At 39.7% G+C, this 19,361-nt stretch overlaps 1 protein-coding gene across 1 annotated transcript in view; it reads left to right on the top strand.

The window, feature by feature from the left end:
* LOC128690803 (CD109 antigen-like) overlaps window positions 1-19,361 on the top strand; it is a 223,204-nt gene that overhangs the window by 187,132 nt on the left and 16,711 nt on the right. Inside the window, exons 23-27 of the mRNA XM_070088158.1 lie at window positions 24-157; window positions 8,442-8,680; window positions 12,022-12,183; window positions 17,867-18,060; window positions 18,316-18,490. Coding sequence (XP_069944259.1) covers window positions 24-157; window positions 8,442-8,680; window positions 12,022-12,183; window positions 17,867-18,060; window positions 18,316-18,490 — 904 coding nt within the window. The remainder of the gene's footprint in view (window positions 1-23; window positions 158-8,441; window positions 8,681-12,021; window positions 12,184-17,866; window positions 18,061-18,315; window positions 18,491-19,361) is intronic.

The following is a 19,361-nucleotide window of genomic DNA, read 5'->3' as shown; positions in this document are numbered from 1 at the left end:
CTACTAGAGTCGTTTGTACGCAGGTACCTAGAGAGGGAGCTAGAGAGCTTGGACGACCCCTACGACGTAGCACTGGTGGCCTGGGCGCTCTCCAAGGCTGATTCTACCAAGAAGGAAACTGCCTTCAACTTACTAGACTCCATGAAGCGGGTGGATAGTAAGTCACCAGTGCATCAACGTACACTTGTGAAAAGTATCAATACAAGCAAAGCTCATCGAGTCTTATAATGGTGTAACAATTTGGCATATTTTATCATTCATTATATGCATGTATAATCACTCCCATGTCATTCAAACATTAAATTCCTTAGTATCATCGAGATTTCCTTGGAAAAGTTCCAACTAGAAACTGGAACTTGTTAAAAAAATTTTTTTAATTGCAGCTATATGAAGTATTTCTTAAACAGACAATCAATTTTACTTAATAGGAGGTGAGACAGCACGGTCATAGTTGGTGTCACTGAGACAAACATGTCACGAAAAACCTGTTTTTAAGAGATCATCCTATTGTAACCTCGGTAGCTGTTTGGTAACAATATTGAGCCCGCTGCATTAAAGGATCATTGTTCGAGTCCTCGCCCATTCTTCTGATTATTTACCGAATACACTATGCAAATGATACTCTATATATGGATTCTTGTTCTTTTTTCACAGAAACACTTTCCTTTGTATTTCTCGAGTCGATATATAATTGAGATTTTTCCAATCTTCTTTCTTCTTTATAGGGTTTATCAGGGCCGTATCGAGCCCGGCTTCCCGATGTTCGGGGAAGAATTGTTGCCCAAGGCTGGACGATGAAAGAAAAGGAACATATAAATAAAGATAGAAACTAAGTTTCCAATTAGATCCGGGGGACCCCCTCGCCAAGCCCCAGCAGAGAGGGACGCCCACACCCCCACCCGAGTTCAGTAACCGACTTCGCACGAGAGACCGATAAAGAAGTTTCCGCAGAGCGGATAAAATGGAGCTGGCTAAAAATAAGCCTATTAACAGGTGCCCCTCCTGTAGAGTACCCGGCGGGCAAAAGGGATGAGGACAAGCGTCCCAGAGAGAACAGGGGACCATAAATAACAAAAAAAGGCACAATACCGTGACTGGAACGATACACAAATAACCTGCACATAGAAGAGAGGAACTTACGATGACGTTTTGGTCCAACTTTGTAAATGGTCCAAGTCGGACTGAAACGTCGTCATAAGCTCCTCTCTTCTATGAGCGGGTTATTTGTGTATAGAACAGGGGAAATTTATCACCGATACTCAGGCGAGAGAGAGACGTCCACACCCGACGAAGGCTGGCGCAGAACTTTCCAATCGTCTCTGGCCTAGTCAGTGTGTTGGATACAATCGCTTACACCCTGACTGTTTAGAGTCCGGGCTACAAATAGCCAACAGTGGATCACCTCCACCACTAACTGCACTAAATTACTCACATTGGTTACTGGACATTTCTCGGGTGGTTATTTTAAATTTTTGGACTACTTTTAATAGTTATTTTAACTCCTTTTTACTTAAAACTCACAAATCATATGGAAAACTTTATAGTTTATTAACTTAAATTAGGAATAAAGATTTTTTATGCTGGCGAGATGGGTAAGATATGTGCTTACACGGTAAGCTTCTGTCAAACGCAGAGAAGAATAAGCATGAATACTGAAGGAGCAGAGGCCTGCTGGCCCATACTAAGCAGGTTCTTCTCAAAATCATCCTCACTAACCTTTTCCAAGAGTCACCCAGTAATTTGCTTCAGTACTTCAGGTACCTAAAAAAAATCTTGCCCATTATATATATATATATATATATATATATATATATATATATATATATATATATATATATATATATATATATATTTATTTATTTATTTATTTTTTTTTTTCAACATGTCGGCCGTCTCCCACCGAGGCAGGGTGACCCAAAAAAGAAAGAAAATCCCCAAAAAGAAAATACATTCATCATTCAACACTTTCACCACACTCACACATTATCACTGCTTTTGCAGAGGTGCTCAGAATACAACAGTTTAGAAGCATATACGTATAAAGATACACAACATATCCCTCCAAACTGCCAATATCCCAAACCCTCCTTTAAAGTGCAGGCATTGTACTTCCCATTTCCAGGACTCAAGTCCGACTATATGAAAATAACCGGTTTCCCTGAATCCCTTCACTAAATATTACCCTGCTCACACTCCAACAGATCGTCAGGTCCCAAGTATCATTCGTCTCCATTCACTCCTATCTAACACGCTCACGCACGCTTGCTGGAAATCCAAGCCCCTCGCCCACAAAACCTCCTTTACCCCCTCTTTCCAACCCTTTCGAGGACGACCCCTACCCCTCCTTCCTTCCCCTATAGATTTATATGCTTTCCATGTCATTCTACTTTGATCCATTCTCTCTAAATGACCAAACCACCTCAACAACCCCTCTTCTGCCCTCTGACTAATGCTTTTATTAACTCCACACCTTCTCCTAATTTCCACTCTCCGAATTTTCTGCATAATATTTACACCACACATTGCCCTTAGACAGGACATCTCCACTGCCTCCAACCGTCTCCTCGCTGCTGCATTTACCACCCAAGCTTCACATCCATATAAGAGTGTTGGTACTACTATACTTTCATACATTCCCTTCTTTGCCTCCATAGATAACGTTTTTTGACTCCACATATACCTCAACGCACCACTCACCTTTTTTCCCTCATCAATTCTATGATTAACCTCATCCTTCATAAATCCATCCGCCGACACGTCAACTCCCAAGTATCTGAAAACATTCACTTCTTCCATACTCCTCCTCCCCAATTTGATATCCAATTTTTCTTTATCTAAATCATTTGATACCCTCATCACCTTACTCTTTTCTATGTTCACTTTCAACTTTCTACCTTTACACACATTCTCAAACTCATCCACTAGCCTTTGTAATTTTTCTTTAGAATCTCCCATAAGCACAGTATATATATATATATATATATATATATATATATATATATATATATATATATATATATATATATATATATAATCAATAACACTGCACTAGCCAAGGAGTCGAACCCATGCTGTTTGGGCCCGCCTCATGGTGAGAGAAAACGCATGACGTTTTACAACACACAATCCTTAACAACGGTGCATCCGGCCAAACTAGATGTTGTACCCTCCATCTTAGGACATACGGTGATGTGGACGCCTCAGAGCTAATCTCATTCTCCTCCCTGTTTGTGTACTAGCTCAACAAGCAGTATATTATATTATTTGTACCCACGGAACAAGTGGTATTGATCAACAGCAACACTGCACCAACCATGGAGTCGAACCCAGTCGGACTAGCCCAGGAGTCGACTCGTTAGCTAGTGCAGTGTTTTTATTGATCAATACTACTTGTTCCGTGGGTACAATAATTATATATATATATATATATATATATATATATATATATATATATATATATATATATATATATCGTGCCGAATATGTAAAACTAGTAATTTGCAAGAACTCATTTAAAATTAAGCCCTTTCTAAAATTTTCTCTTGTACGTTTAAAGATATATTTTTTTCATTAATGTTAATGTAAAAATTTTTAATTTTGCACCAAAAGAATCTTAGAAAACTTACCTAACCTTATTATAACAAGAACAATTTATTTTAGCCTAACCCAACTAAATATATTTTAGATTTGTTTACAATAATTTAATACTAAACAAACACAGTGAAATATTTTTTTCGTTAGGTTCAGAATGATTTTGGCGAAATTATTGCATACACAAATTTTCACTTGTCCTATATGGCAAGATGAGCGTTGTTATTTGAGCCAAGATCGCAAGTTCTGCCTATTCGGCACGACATGCTCTATATATATATATATATATATATATATATATATATATATATATATATATATATATATATATATATATATATATATATATAATATATATAATATATATTATATATAATATATAGATAATATATATTATATATAATAGATAATATATATTATATATAATATATAGATAATATATATTTTATATATATATATATATATATATATATATATATATATATATATAATGTATATATAAATAAGTCGGCCGTCTCCCACCGAGGCAGGGTGACCCAAAAAGAAAGTCCCCAAAAAGAAAATACTTTCATCATTCAACACCTTCACCTCACTCACACAATCACTGTTTTTACAGAGGTGCTCAGAAAAGTTAAGAAGCATATACGTATGAAGATACACAACATATCCCTCCAAACTGCCAATATCCCAAACCCCTCCTTTAAAGTGCAGGCATTGTACTTCCCATTTCCAGGACTCAAGTCCGGCTATATAAAAATAACCAGATTCCCTGAATCCCTTCACTAAATATTACCCTGCTCACACTCCAACAGCTCGTCAGGTCCCAAATACCATTCATCTCCATTCACTCCTATCTAACACGCTCACGCACGCTTGCTGGAAGTCCAAGCCCCTCGCCCACAAAACCTTTACCCCTCCCCCTCCAACCTTTTCGAGGATGACCCCTACCCGGCTTTCCTTCCCGTACGGATTCATACGCCCTCCATGTCATTCTACTTTGATCCATTCTCTCTAAATGACCAAACCACCTCAACAACCCATCTTCAGCCCTCTGACTAATACTTTTATTAACTCCACACCTTCTCCTAATTTCCACACTCCGAATTTTCTGCATAATATTTACACCACACATTGCCCTTAGACAGGACATTTCCACTGCCTCCAACCGTCTCCTCGCTGCAGCATTCACAACCCAAGCTTCACACCCATAGATGATAGATGTAATGGGAAGGGGGGAGGAGTTACATTGTATGTCCGAGAAAATATTAATTGTTGCATAAAAACAGGTATAAAAATAGATGGAGCAGTAACAGAGTCTGTTTGGGTAGAGTTCGTGGAGGGTCAAGAAAAACTAATTCTAGGTGTAATATACCGACCTCCAGGCTTGGATCACGATAGAGGGAGACTTCTTTGGGACGAAATTGTTAGGGCTTCTGTACACAGTAACGTAGTCATAGTAGGGGACTTTAACTTTAGCCAAATTGACTGGAATTCTTTGACAGGTAATCTAGAGTCCAGTGACTTCATGGAAACAGTTCAGGACTGTTTTCTGAAACAGAGTGTAACTGAACCTACCAGGGGTAATAATTTGCTAGACCTAGTCTTGTCAAATAAGGAAACACTCGTGAATAATCTGGAGATCACTGAAGAGCTTGGCGCAAGTGATCACAAATCCATCACCTTTAGCATTAATTGGGAATGCAAGAATGATAATACAGTAAAAATCCCCGATTTTCGTTCTGCCGATTATAATGGACTTAGGGAACATTTGTCTAATCTTGATTGGGGTTATCTAGCTAATGATTTTATTGACGATAATCATACTTATGAATATGAAGGGATCTGCTTTTATGATTGTTTTCTAAATAATGTACACAGTGGCCAGAGTATATACATTCCCCAGAGAGAAATTAGGTCTAATAATAACGATCCCAAATGGGTTAACAGGAGGCTAAAGCATCTATTAGGGGAGAAAAGGGGAATTTATAGGCGCATCAGAAGAGGAGAGGTTAACCTTACTGACCAATATGTTCAGCTTAAAAGAGAAGTAAAAAAAGCGATTAGAAAGGCTAAACGTGACTATGAAATTAGAGTTGCTAATGAATCAAAGACTAATCCAAAGGGGTTCTTTCAAGTGTATAGGACGAAGGTGAAGGAAAAAGTAGGACCTCTGAAATCTGGGAATGGACAGCTGACGGATAATGAACTGGAAATGTGTTCCTTATTTAATGACTATTTTTTGTCAGTTTTTACACAGGAAGATGTAAATGAGATTCCAGTAATTAACAATTATTTAGTTCCTGATGAATTCAAGTTAACTAATATTACTGTCACGAGGGACATGGTTATTAAACAGATAGACAAACTGAAACAAAATAAGTCCCCGGGACCCGATGAGTTGTTTTCAAGGGTACTTAAGGAATGCAAGATGGAGCTTAGTCAGCCATTAACGAGTGTATTCAATACGTCCATCCTTACCAGTGTTGTGCCAGATATGTGGAAGATGGCTAATGTGGTTCCTATATTCAAATCAGGGGATAAGTCCACTCCTTCAAATTACCGTCCAATAAGCCTGACATCTATAGTGGGCAAGTTATTAGAATCAATTATAGCTGACATTATCAGAAGTCACCTTGAAGAGCATAACTTGATAAATGAATCTCAGCATGGATTCACGAGAGGTCGTTCCTGCCTGACAAACTTACTGACGTTCTTCAATAGAACATTTGAGGCAGTTGACAGTGATAAGGAATATGATATTGTTTATTTGGATTTTAGTAAAGCCTTCGACAGAGTACCTCACAAGAGACTTAAGAAAAGTGGCAGCTCATGGTATAGGAGGTAAAGTTCTAGCATGGATTGAGGCATGGCTTACCAATAGAAAGCAGAGAGTTACCATTAATGGAGTGAAATCTGATTGGGGATTAGTCACTAGTGGCGTTCCACAAGGATCAGTTTTAGGCCCTCTCTTGTTCATAATTTACATTAATGACCTTGATGAAGGGATTACTAGTGACATGAGTAAGTATGCTGATGATACAAAGATAGGCCGTATAATTCACTCTGAGGAGGATATCAATGAACTCCAGGACGATTTGAACAAATTAATGTCTTGGTCTGAGAAATGGCAGATGAAGTTTAATGTGGATAAGTGTAAGGTACTTGCCCTTGGTAATGAAAATAACCCTCGAAGCTATAATCTAGGTGAAGTAGAGCTTGGTAATACAGAATGTGAAAAAGACTTGGGAGTCATGGTAAGCAGAAATCTAAAGCCAAGACAGCAGTGCCTCAGTGTGCGCAACAAGGCCAACAGATTACTTGGATTTATCTCAAGAAGTATAAGTAACAGAAGTCCAAAAGTTATTTTACAGCTCTATACATCACTAGTGAGGCCTCATTTGGATTATGCTGCTCAGTTTTGGTCCCCTTACTACAGGATGGACATAGACTCATTAGAGAACATACAGAGAAGAATGACTAAAATGATTTACTGTGTAAGGAACCTCCCGTATGAAGATAGACTTAAAGCCTTAAATCTCCACTCTCTGGAGAGGCGTAGAATGAGGGGAGATATCATTGAAGTGTATAAGTGGATGACGGGCATAAACAAGGGAGACATTAATAAAGTACTGAGGGTGTCGAACCAGGTAAGAACCAGGAATAATGGATTTAAGTTGGATAAATTTAGATTTAGAAAGGACATAGGTAAGTACTGGTTTTCTAACAGAGTTGTAGATGCGTGGAACAGTCTTCCCAGTGGGGTGATAGAGGCTAGGACCTTGGGTAGCTTTAAGAAGAGACTGGACAAATATATGAGTGGGAGGGGCTGGGTTTGATTGGTGTTGGGGGGTGCGGGAGTTGTTTCTTGAGTAGCTTTAGGTAGATGTCGTTTTGATAAGGACCTGCCTCGTATGGGCCAGTGGGCCTTCTGCAGTGTTCCTACATTCTTATGTTCTTATGTTCTTATAAGAGTGTTGGTACTACTATACTTTCATACATTCCCTTCTTTGCCTACATAGATAACGTTTTTTTTGTCTCCACATATACCTCAACGCACATAAGAACATAAGAAAGGAGGAACACTGCAGCAGGCCTGTTGGCCCATACTAGGCAGGTCCTTTACAATTCATCCCACTAACAAACATTTGACCAACCCAATTTTCAATGCTACCCAAGAAATAAGCTGTGATGTGCAAGTCCCACTCAAATCCAACCCCTCCCACTCCTTCATCAATTCTATGATTAACCTCATCCTTCATAAATCCATCCGCTGACATGTCAACTCCCAAATATCTGAAAACATTCACTTCTTCCATACTCCACCTCCCCAATTTGATATCCAATTTTTCTTTATCTAAATCATTTGATACCCTCATCACCTTACTCTTTTCTATGTTCACTTTCAACTTTCTACCTTTGCACACACTCCCAAACTCGTCCATTAACCTTTGCAACTTTCCTTTAGAATCTCCCATAAGCACAGTATCATCAGCGAAAAGCAACTGTGTCAAATCCCATTTTGTATTCGATTCCCCATAATTTAATCCTACCCCTCTTCCGAACACCCTAGCATTTACTTCTTTAAAGCTAAAACTTGTCTATCATATTCGGTTTTCCTTACTAAAAGTGGTGAGACACTGAAATTGAGGCGACGGGTGACCCCTCGCAGTACCTGACGCATGCTTGCGATCACGTAAAATATGTTACATTATTGACTGCCTTCATCTTCTTGTGTGATGCCCTTTATCTCTGAATGTAGAAGTTGCAAGAGATACTGAGAATTTATATCAGTTTCTCTATACTACAAGTTACTCATCTCCAGAGTAATAACCCCAGTAATTCTCAACTAGACAGCAAGATTTACTGGTCACGCGAGCCGCTGAGCTTCAACCCTAAGGTGTATGAGGACAGTCAGAAGCCTTTCCTCCAGCCCAAGAATGACCAGAAGTGGGACGCTCACGCAGTGGAAACCACCTCCTATGCCTTACTGGTGTATCTTGCCAGGGAGGGCATCGGCTTCATCCAGGAAAACATCGTCAGGTTCCTCGCCGTCATGAGGGAGAATGACGGAGGACATATCTCTACCCTGGTGAGAAAGCGTGTTTTATCTGTATATATACACCACAAGGCGAGGAGGGAGGTAGTCCAAAGTTTAGTCATGCTTGATATTGACGCTTAGATTAGTAGGAAGACTGGAAAAAGCCGACAAGTGGGAATAAAGTCACTGACCACAGACGATCCTAATACAATGTGTCGCCCATGCTGGGCTGTATCAAGCAGTTTATCAGTGGCTTTCATTACCGACAAGACTGAATTACACACATGTGCAACATTTGGGTATCTTTACTTTTAGACTTTCGACATCCAGTGGCTTTATCAGTACAACACTTGGACATAATAGAAATATATACAGCAAATAGTGAAAGATGAGGTAATCTGTCCCTCAGCCTAGGAACAGGTGATGAGCACTGTAGTCTTGAAGACTGAATTCAAAACTAAGATGCTCACCACCTGCTCCTAGACTGAGGGACTGATTACCTCATCTTCTACTAATATTGCTTGAAGGGTTTCGGGGAAACCGATTAGCCGGACATGAGTCCTGGAGGTGGGAAGTACAACGCCTGTACTCTAAAGGATGGGTTTGGGATATTTGCTGTTTAGAGAGACATCTAAACTGTCGTATCTGCGAGCCTCTGTCAAGACAGTGATTTTATGAGTGATGGTGAATGTTTTTTTTTTCAGGGAGACGACCGGGGTGTTAAATAAAATTGATTATGTCCATGTACTGTGGAAATAAATGGTATAAAATACCGACACAATGGCAATATAAACACAAATGCAGTATAATGTGATCCTTTATTGACTACGTTTCGCCCACACAGTGGGCTTTTTCAAGTCACAAACAGAACTACCTGGGGTGGAAGGAACGCGAGTATTTATAGTCCAGCTGAGGTCAGGTGAAGAATGCTGCATCTGATGATGTACCGAGTGGGGTTATAGAGTCTAAAAACTTGGGTAGCTTGGAAAGGAGATTGGATAAGTTGTGAGCAGACCTTCTACAGTGTTCTTATGTGGGATAGCGATGAAGAAGTTTCTTGGCAAGTGGTTCAGCTATGTTATAGAAGCCACTATTCTGGTTGAAGTTGTCGGATATAGAAATGAGTGATGATTCGAGGATTCTTCGGTATTGAGTGTTGTCTTCTGTGGCGATAAGTCTTGAGTTTCTGTAGTTTATCAAGTGGTTGTGTGAATTACGGTGTTGTACGCAGGCATTCCTTGTGTCGTCAGACCTGCAGGTCTGACGACACAAGGAATGCCTGCGTACAACACCGTAATTCACACAACCACTTGATAAACTACAGAAACTCAAGACTTATCGCCACAGAAGACAACACTCAATACCGAAGAATCCTCGAATCATCACTCATTTCTATATCCGACAACTTCAACCAGAATAGTGGCTTCTATAACATAGCTGAACCACTTGCCAAGAAACTTCTTCATCGCTATCCCACATAAGAACACTGTAGAAGGTCTGCTCACAACTTATCCAATCTCCTTTCCAAGCTACCCAAGTTTTTAGACTCTATAACCCCACTCGGTACATCATCAGATGCAGCATTCTTCACCTGACCTCAGCTGGACTATAAATACTCGCGTTCCTTCCACCCCAGGTAGTTCTGTTTGTGACTTGAAAAAGCCCACTGTGTGGGCGAAACGTAGTCAATAAAGGATCACATTATACTGCATTTGTGTTTATACCGTCCATGTACTGTATTGATAAGGCCACTAAATACCGAAACGTCAGTATTACGAACATAAGTAAAGACTGGGAGACCAGGTCGTAATGGGAATGTGGAGCAAACAAAACTCATCAGTAGAATATAATGTATATTTGTTTTTACCAGATATATAAAAGTATAATATGTACAGATGTAATAGTAAGTGTACACCACGATGGCAAATGGCAAAGCAGTGTGTGTATGTTTGCGTGCGTGTGCACGTGTTCGCGTGAGTGCATGCACCTTGCTCAACCAGTAGCTAGGTAAGTGTCAATTCGCTTACCACAAGTGAACCACGTTGCTATAGCTTTGGTGTTCTTGCCTGTGATTGGCCAATGAACCAAAGATCTGATTTAACGACGGGTACCCTATTGATCCTAAACCCTTAGCACCTGGTTCGCTGGTTGGGAGGCAGCCTATATGGGTGTGAGACATAGGCCGATTAATTTGTAACATACTCTTTTGCATTCCAAAGTATACAAGTAAAGATACCAAAATGTTGCCCATGTGTCTAATGTGTCTAACCACTGCTCAATCCAATGTACTTAGGTACATTGGATTGAGCAAAAAATCGTCGTAAAAGGCAAATAAGCACCATAAGGTTAGGTTCGTAGGAAGTCAGATCACTCACATAAGATAATTAAATTGCGAGAGCAGGTCACACATGAGATCATTAAATTGAGAGATCAAGTTTGGTGAGGTACTGGTGGAAACAGAGAGTGGTAGTAATGTGACGAGTTTATAATGTCCCACCAATGCCTCACTTCACTAGACTTGACCTCGAGATTTAATGACCTCAAGTGTGATTGATCTCGCAGTGACCTGAGTGACCTATCTTTCTCCGATCCCATAATGTTCGTTTATCTTCTTAGGTTATGTGTTCATTCCAGTGTACTTGATAAATTTCAGCCTTGGACCAAACATTGTATTAAAAGGATCCTTTAATTTGCAGACATGAAGGAAAGGAAGTAATAAATAGTGAAAGTCACTGTTAATGAAATAAAGACATAGAAATAATAGAAACCTAATAGTGATTTCATATCTCTATATGTTGGTATACTGAGTGACTGTATGAGCAGAGGAAAGTTATCCGGGTCGTCTCATTCCGAGTCGTCTCAAGATATTTAGTGTCACTTTTCAAAATTTACTCATGAAAAACGAACTCAAGGAAAATAATTTCCAGGAATATTCATCTCTCTCTCACGTTCTCTCACACTTACAGACATTAAAAGACGCCATCTATAATTTAGTCAGGTTCTGTTCATGGAAATTTTTACTAGCCACTATTAAATATGTTCGAAGTAACTACAGCAGCCTCATACACTTCCATCACAACATACCCGTGAGATTATTCCCTCACTGGTAAGCACCATTCCATTTCCTTTCACTAACATTACACTCAACGTCATACAGACACACACATTATACCAACCTAATCACTATAAATCTATAACAAGCACATGCATAAGTCCTGTGGCTGTGATACTGTCTAGTTTAACCAATTCACAGAATCGTAATGACACAGTTGCAAACAAATCAGTGAAGAGATGGTATCTTCTTTAAAGTGCCAAGCTTCCTCCTTCCCTGTTTATCACTCCATGTTCCTCCATTCCTACCCATCCTCTCACTCCATCTCCCTTCTCTACAGGACAGCATAGCGGCGCTGGAGGCGCTGGTGGAGTACTCATACCGTGCGCGACTACGTGATGTGACGGACATGAGGGTCACTCTGGAACACCCAGCTAACAACTACACAGTCGATGTCTACCTCGACAATTCCCTCGACCTCGCAACCATGAGGTCCTACGATGTGAGTCGTTATCAAGAATGTGTATCACTTTATTTTTTGTTACTAGACGATCCAAAAATCTGAGCTACTCTCCTCTTCCTCGAATCAAACCTGATTACTTCCTATGTCCCAGAAGCTATGTGATCCCTAATGGTCACTTCAAAGTGAGTATAATAATATTTGTTGTAAGTGATAATCAGTGGACTTTATGTTGAATGTATTTGTATATACTCAGAGCTGACTCATGTGGAGTGTGTAGTTCCAGGAGTATATAATATTGCATAATTGCTTGTTCATGAATGTTTGTAGTTACGGAAGAAGTATAAATGTGGTGCTTGTGTGTGTGTTTGTGTAACGTAAATATATGTTTTATCTGGTATCCTCGACGGAGAACCTTTAAGTGGTTGCCTGATTTTTGCCTTCTTTCTAATTTTCAATTTTATTTCGCTCATAAATTGAGAAACCCTCATCTGATCGGATCTAAATTTTGAATTCTTGTATACGACAAAGAGGACCCGAGTCTAGGAACATCTGGCATTGGCAGCATTCTGGAATAACACACAACTTCCAAAACTCTCTGTGGGGTTGGTTTAAACATTTAAAAAGGTGCCTCCTAATTCAACGAAAACGGAGAGTTAAATAAAAGGGTCTGGTGCTTATTTGACCATTTTGTGTGTAAAATTGTGTACAATTTGGATTTCTGTTTAATCTTTACTGTCAAAATATTTGCAGCTTCATCTTCTGAATGTCTTTAATATTAAAAGGCTAATGTATCTTATGGCCAGGATAATTCCCATTCAGTATTGTTTGTGGGTGCGCAGATTTTTCGATACAATATTTGCTTTTAAATTGGCAGTCGTATGATTTTTAATAAATTGGACTATCCTAAAATTTGTTTTTATTGCAAGATCGTCGAGAATTTTAAAAATAATGCAACTGCAAAAAAGGGAAAAATATTTAATTTACATGCTTTTATAAGGTTTATAAACTTCTTGAGCTGAGTGAACACAAATATTTTGCACAGCATGATGCCAGAGCCGTCCATCTGTTAGCTACAGTTTGCTAATACCATCTGAGGTTTTCCTTTAAACCTGAGAACGTCTTGTGCAATTGGCTTCAGTTTATCTACTGCATACTCAGTTATGAACTTGAATGAGTGCAGCTAAACACAGGTTGATCAAGCACCGTCCAACGGTGTTTACAAGGATCGTTGCCCACTATACCCTCGCTCATATGTGGGGCTGATGGGTAACTGCTGGAACCTAGATTAACCCAGGATTAGTATTCGATGTGGATGGCACAGGAGTTAAATGCAACCTTTAACCATGTTAGGTCTTGCAATCTGTTGCCGAGCTGGTCAGTGGCTCAGGTCGCTGTAACCAACAGTTCCCTCACTGAAAATAACATTTGAATCGTCTCTCTTAAAGCCTGAAGGTCACATCCTTTACAACCCAAGTCATAGGTTGTACAAGCTCCACTACTGTTTAGCAAAGTCACTTGTACATTACATTAAACAAAAGTGTTATTGAAAATCGCGGATTGCTCCTTATGCAATAGGGCCTCGAGAGTATTTAGTCAGTATGGTGGCGTCACCCCAGCGTCTCTTAACGTGTCCTACACGTTTCTCCCTTCGGAGGGCACGTCTCGTCCGTTTTTATCACTCAGCAGGGAGAATTCCTAGTATATTTGAGCATCTTCCCTTGATCCATTGTAATTTCGAGAATATACCCTTAGTGCTACTTATATTCTTTACGAGGACAGACTCGAAGAATTCAAAACACTAAGATAGAAAAGGGATACTCGGTTAACCAAAGCTTTCTGGGAATATATAAAATATTATGAAAGAATACAAATACTCAGGAATATGCCAACCAACTTGGACAATTTTCTATGGGAGCAGTGTTGATAAGGAATATTCAGGATATTTTCTGCAAGAAATATTTAAGAATATTCCGGATATTATGGAATATTCATGATTGTGTGATAGGGAGTATTCAGGATATTTTGGGACAAGGAATATTCAGAATATTCAGGATTGATGGGATGAAGGTAGAAATGGAGTGGTTAGTGTTTTATTTAATAAATGTATGGAAGAGGATAAGGTACTTAGGGATTGGCAGAGAGCATGCATAGTTCCTCTGTATAAAGGCAAAGGGGACAAAAGAGAGTGCAAAAATTATAGGGGGATAAGTCTGTGAAGTATACCTGGTAAAGTGTATGATACAGTTATTGACAGAATTATGATTAAGACGGAGAGTAGGATAGCAGATATACAAGGAGGCTTTAGGAAACGTAGGGGGTGTGTAGACCAAGTGTTTGCAGTGAAACACATAGGTGAACAGTCTTTAGATAAGGGTAAAGAGGTTTTTGTGGCATTTATGGATTTGGAGATGGCATATGATGGTGTGGATAGGGGGGCAGTGTGGCAGATGTTGCAAATGTATGGAATAGGAGGTAGGTTATTGAAAGCAGTGAAAAGTTTTTACGAGGATAGTGAGGCTCAAGTTAGAGTATGTAGGAGAGAGGGGGATTATTTCTCAGTAAAAGTTGGCCATGGATAGGGATGTTTGTTGTCACCATGGTTGTTCAGTATATTTATAGATGTAGTAGTAAGTGAAGTGAATGCTCGGGTGTTGGCAAAAGGTGTGGGGTTAAAAGCTAAAAAATCTAACACAAAGTGGGAGTTGTCACAGTTGCTCTTTGCTGATGACACTGTGCTTTTGGGAGATTCTGATGAGAAGTTAGAGGCTGATTGATGAGTTTGGTAGGGCATGTAAAAGAAGGAAGTTTAAAGTGAATATAGGAAAGAGTAAGGTGATGAGGATAACAAAAAAAATTAGGTAATGGAAGATTGGATATCAGATTGGGGGGAGAGAGTATGGAGGAGGTGAATATGGTCACATATCTGGGAGTGAACGTGTCAGCAGATGGGCTTATGAAAGATGAGGTGAATCATAGAACTAACGAGGGGAAAAAGGTGAGTAGTGCATTGAGGAGTCTGTGGAGACGAACTATCCATGAAAGCTAAGAGGGGGGGATGCATGCGAGTATAGTTATACCAACGCTCTTGTATGGATGTGAGGCATGGGTTGTGAATGTTGCAACAAGGAGAAGGCTGGAGACAGTGGAGATGTCATGTCTGAAGGCAATGTGTAGTATAAATATAATGCAGAGAATCTGTAGTTTGGAGATTAGGAGGAGTGGGATTACCAAAAGTATCATTCAGAGGGCGGGGGAGGGATTATTGAGATGGTTTGGACATGTAGAGAGGATGGAACTAAATAGAATGACTTTGAAAGTATACAGTTCTGTATTGGAGGGAAGGCGGGGTAGGGGTCAGCTTTGGAAAGGTTGGAGGGAGGGGGTAAAGGAGGTTTTGTGTGCGAGGAGCTTGGACTTCCAACTAGCGTGCATGAGGGTGTTAGACAGGAGCGAATGGAGACAAGCGGTGTTTAGGGTTTGATGTGCTGTTGGAGTGTAAGCAAGGCACCATTTATGGAGGGATTCAGGGAAACCGGCATGCCGGACTGGAGTCCTGGAGATGGGGAGTACAATGTCTGCACTCTGAAGCAGGGGTATTTATGTTGCAGTTTTATAACTGTAGTGTAAGCGCGCCTCTGGTAAGACAGTGATGGAGTGAATGATGGTGAAAGTTTTTCTTTTTTGGGCCCCCTGTCTTGATGGGAAACAGCCGTTGTATTAATAATAATAAATTCAGGATGTTAAGGTATATTCAGCATGTTAAGGAATATTCGGGAAGTTCAGGAATATTCATGATGTTAAGAAATATTCACTATGTTAAGGTATATTGAGGATGTTAAGGTATATTGAGGATGTTAAGGTATATTGAGGATGTTAAGGTATATTGAGGATTTTAAGGTATATTGAGGATGTTAAGGTATATTGAGGATGTTAAGGTATATTGAGGATGCTAAGGTATATTGAGGATGCTAAGGTATATTGAGGATGCTAAGGAATATCCAGGATGTTAAGGAATATCCAGGATGTTAAGGAATATCCAGGATGTTAAGGAATATCCAGGATGTTAAGGAATATCCAGGATGTTAAGGAATATCCAGGATGTTAAGGAATATCCAGGATGTTAAGGAATATCCAGGATGTTAAGGAATATCCAGGATGTTAAGGAATATCCAGGATGTTAAGGAATATCCAGGATGTTAAGGAATATCCAGGATGTTAAGGAATATCCAGGATGTTAAGGAATATCCAGGATGTTAAGGAATATCCAGGATGTTAAGGAATATCCAGGATGTTAAGGAATATCCAGGATGTTAAGGAATATCCAGGATGTTAAGGAATATCCAGGATGTTAAGGAATATCCAGGATGTTAAGGAATATCCAGGATGTTAAGGAATATCCAGGATGTTAAGGAATATCCAGGATGTTAAGGGATGGTGACTGTTACAGCCTCCGTTACAAGTTACCTGGAATGAGTCTAATAAATTTCTAAAGCCTCTTCTGCTAAGGGTTAAAACTTCACAAAAAGTTGTACCTTAATTCCACGAGAGCGGAAAGCCAGCACAAGACCTCTGTCAGATGACCAAAACCTCCAGCTGCTGGTCATAATATAACTTAAGACCCGCGTCAGAAAACACTTGTCCTGTTTCCTAGCGACTTTTATCTGCCATTTTAAACAGGTTCAATCTTAAAACGGCTGATATTTTTATGGACTGGAAGTTTCTCGATTTGCCAGTACACCGACATAATTAAAAATAAAATCGATGAAATCTGTCCGACAACTGGAGAATGCCTCTTCCGGTCGCCTTCAAACTTTTAGCCCTGGTATTTTGTTGAACGAACGGATCACCTTTTTATTAGGTTGCAAAGAGGAAATAAAGACCTAATAAAAGAGAAAATAAAAGAGGACATCAGTGCAATAACTAAACAATATTCCTTCTAATCGACTTAAAATATAAACGCTGATTTTTACTGTTAGAAGCATAATACCTAGTAAGTTTAGTCTGCCTAAGTCCAAATTTGAAGTTAAACTTTCTTAAAAACTTATTGTTTTGGATTCAGAACAAATACTGGAGAATTGATTGTCTTATAATAATAATACCAACTACCACTTGCAGTGACGGTTGGTATTATTATAAGAAATCTTGATTTTCACGTTGCGTTGCGTAAATTCTAATTTCCAGTTTTATGCATAATTGCACTGAGACACAGAGGTTTGGGGTTTTGCAGTGCTGGGACACTTCTTGTATCGTACATTGATCAAAACAACTTCGACTCACGAAATCGTAATGACACGATTGCAAACAAACCATACCACGGGCGGGATTGATTGTTTGCAATCGTGTCATTACGATTTCGTGAGTCATATTGACGGCATTGAGGGGACTTGAGCTAGAGTTCGTCACGGCCACGCTAGCTGGAGATTCGTCTGTAAAAGCTTGCATTTGTGGTCACAGTGGTGCTTGTGCTAACCTTCCTATGGTGTAGAAATATACCTAGTTGGACGAGTCTTATTGTGGCTAGCTGGTCCAGTGGCTAACGCGACGGTCTGGAGTTTTGAGACTCTTTGACCGCGGGTTCAATCCCGCCCGTGGTATGGTTTGATCAAAATACATGTAGAAGAAAATGCATCACTTGTTTTAGGTGCCACGGAGACTGAAGTTTTGTTGTGCAACTGAGGATTTTTTAAACTAATATGCAGAATATGTGTGTTTATTCTTACAGCTGCAGAACATCTGGGGACACATTAATATCGTAGGGCATGGCTCTGGACAGGCCCTTGTTCAACTTGAATATAGCTATGGTGTGGATTACGAACCCTTGCTTGACTACCCACCCGTAAATGCCTTCGACTTCACCATTGTTTCCAAGTTCTCAGGAAGGAATAATTCCTACCTAGAGATCACCACCTGCCAGAGGTATGAAAGAGGAGCGTCATCGAAAGATTTTTGACGATAATTATATATGTTGTAAAAAGGCCTTTCGTTTGGCGTTATCATGTTTTTATCAGGTGATGATTTAAATAAATAATGCTCGGAATATATAGATAAAAAATCCTTGAATCTTATGATTTTTTTTTACAGCTGGAGAACGAGTCCAAGTAGAGAATATTTTACTATTGATTTTTAAGAGAGGCACTTAGAGGAGAGTAATGCCTTTGAATATACATGCAGATGGACGTACACGGAGGAGGCAGCGACCAGTGGTGTTGCTGTGGTGGAGGTGCACCTTCCCTCTGGCTACTACGTTATGCAGGACTACCTCATTCACCTGGTCAACTCACGCACCGTCAGGAACCTCCGATGGGCGCTCAGGACGGACACCCAAGTCAAGTTCTTCTTTAACCACGTGAGTGTTGTCTCTGCTCTTATTATTCAGAAAGAATGCTGTTTCTTATGAAAAAAAAATGGACTTGGCTTAACTTAGTTTCAGAAATTAATGCAGAGAGGGTGAGTGAACTACATTTACCTAACCCTTAAGTATTTTATACTGTTCTACGTAAGACTGATTCACAAACTACGGAAAAAAACAAGCAAGGGTAATAGGAAAAGTGCTACATTAAATTTGAGAATACGTAAGGAAGTAATGGAGAAAAAGAACGAGAATGACGAGTTTAGTTTCACAAAGATCTGTATATCACTGATTTTAAGTAATAATAAAAAGAAATAAGGTGATGTATGATGTATTTAGTAGCACTTTGTAAGGCGATGTTTCTAAGTAAAGTTTGGCGTTAAAATAAATATTTCTACGCAATATTAAACTAATTAAAAAAAAAAAAAGAGCAATTTTTAGGGCAGTTCGGCTATTTGAGTAGTTCGGATAATTAGGACGACACATTCACGCACGCACACGCACACACGCGCGCGCGCGCACACACACACACACACACACACACACACACACACACACACACACACAAGGTGGACAGAGACAGGATGTTCCAGAGATGGGACGCAAACAAGGGGTCACAATTGTAAGTTGAAGACCCAGATGAGTCAAAGGGATGTTAGGAAGTATTTTTTTCAGTCATAGAGTATTCAGGAAGTTGAATAGCCTAGCAAGTGAGGTAGTGGAGGCAGGAACCATACATAGCTTTAAGATGAGGCATGAAAAGCTCATGGAACAGGGAGGGAGAGGACCTAGTAGCACTCAGTGAAAAGGCGGGGCCAGGAGCTGAGTCTCGACCCCTGCAACCACAATTAGCCGAGTACACACGCAC

The sequence above is a fragment of the Cherax quadricarinatus genome, chromosome 24 (assembly GCF_038502225.1).
Source record: "Cherax quadricarinatus isolate ZL_2023a chromosome 24, ASM3850222v1, whole genome shotgun sequence".
NCBI classification, from domain to species: Eukaryota; Metazoa; Arthropoda; class Malacostraca; order Decapoda; family Parastacidae; genus Cherax; species Cherax quadricarinatus.
This window is presented reverse-complemented; position numbering and strand designations above follow the sequence as displayed.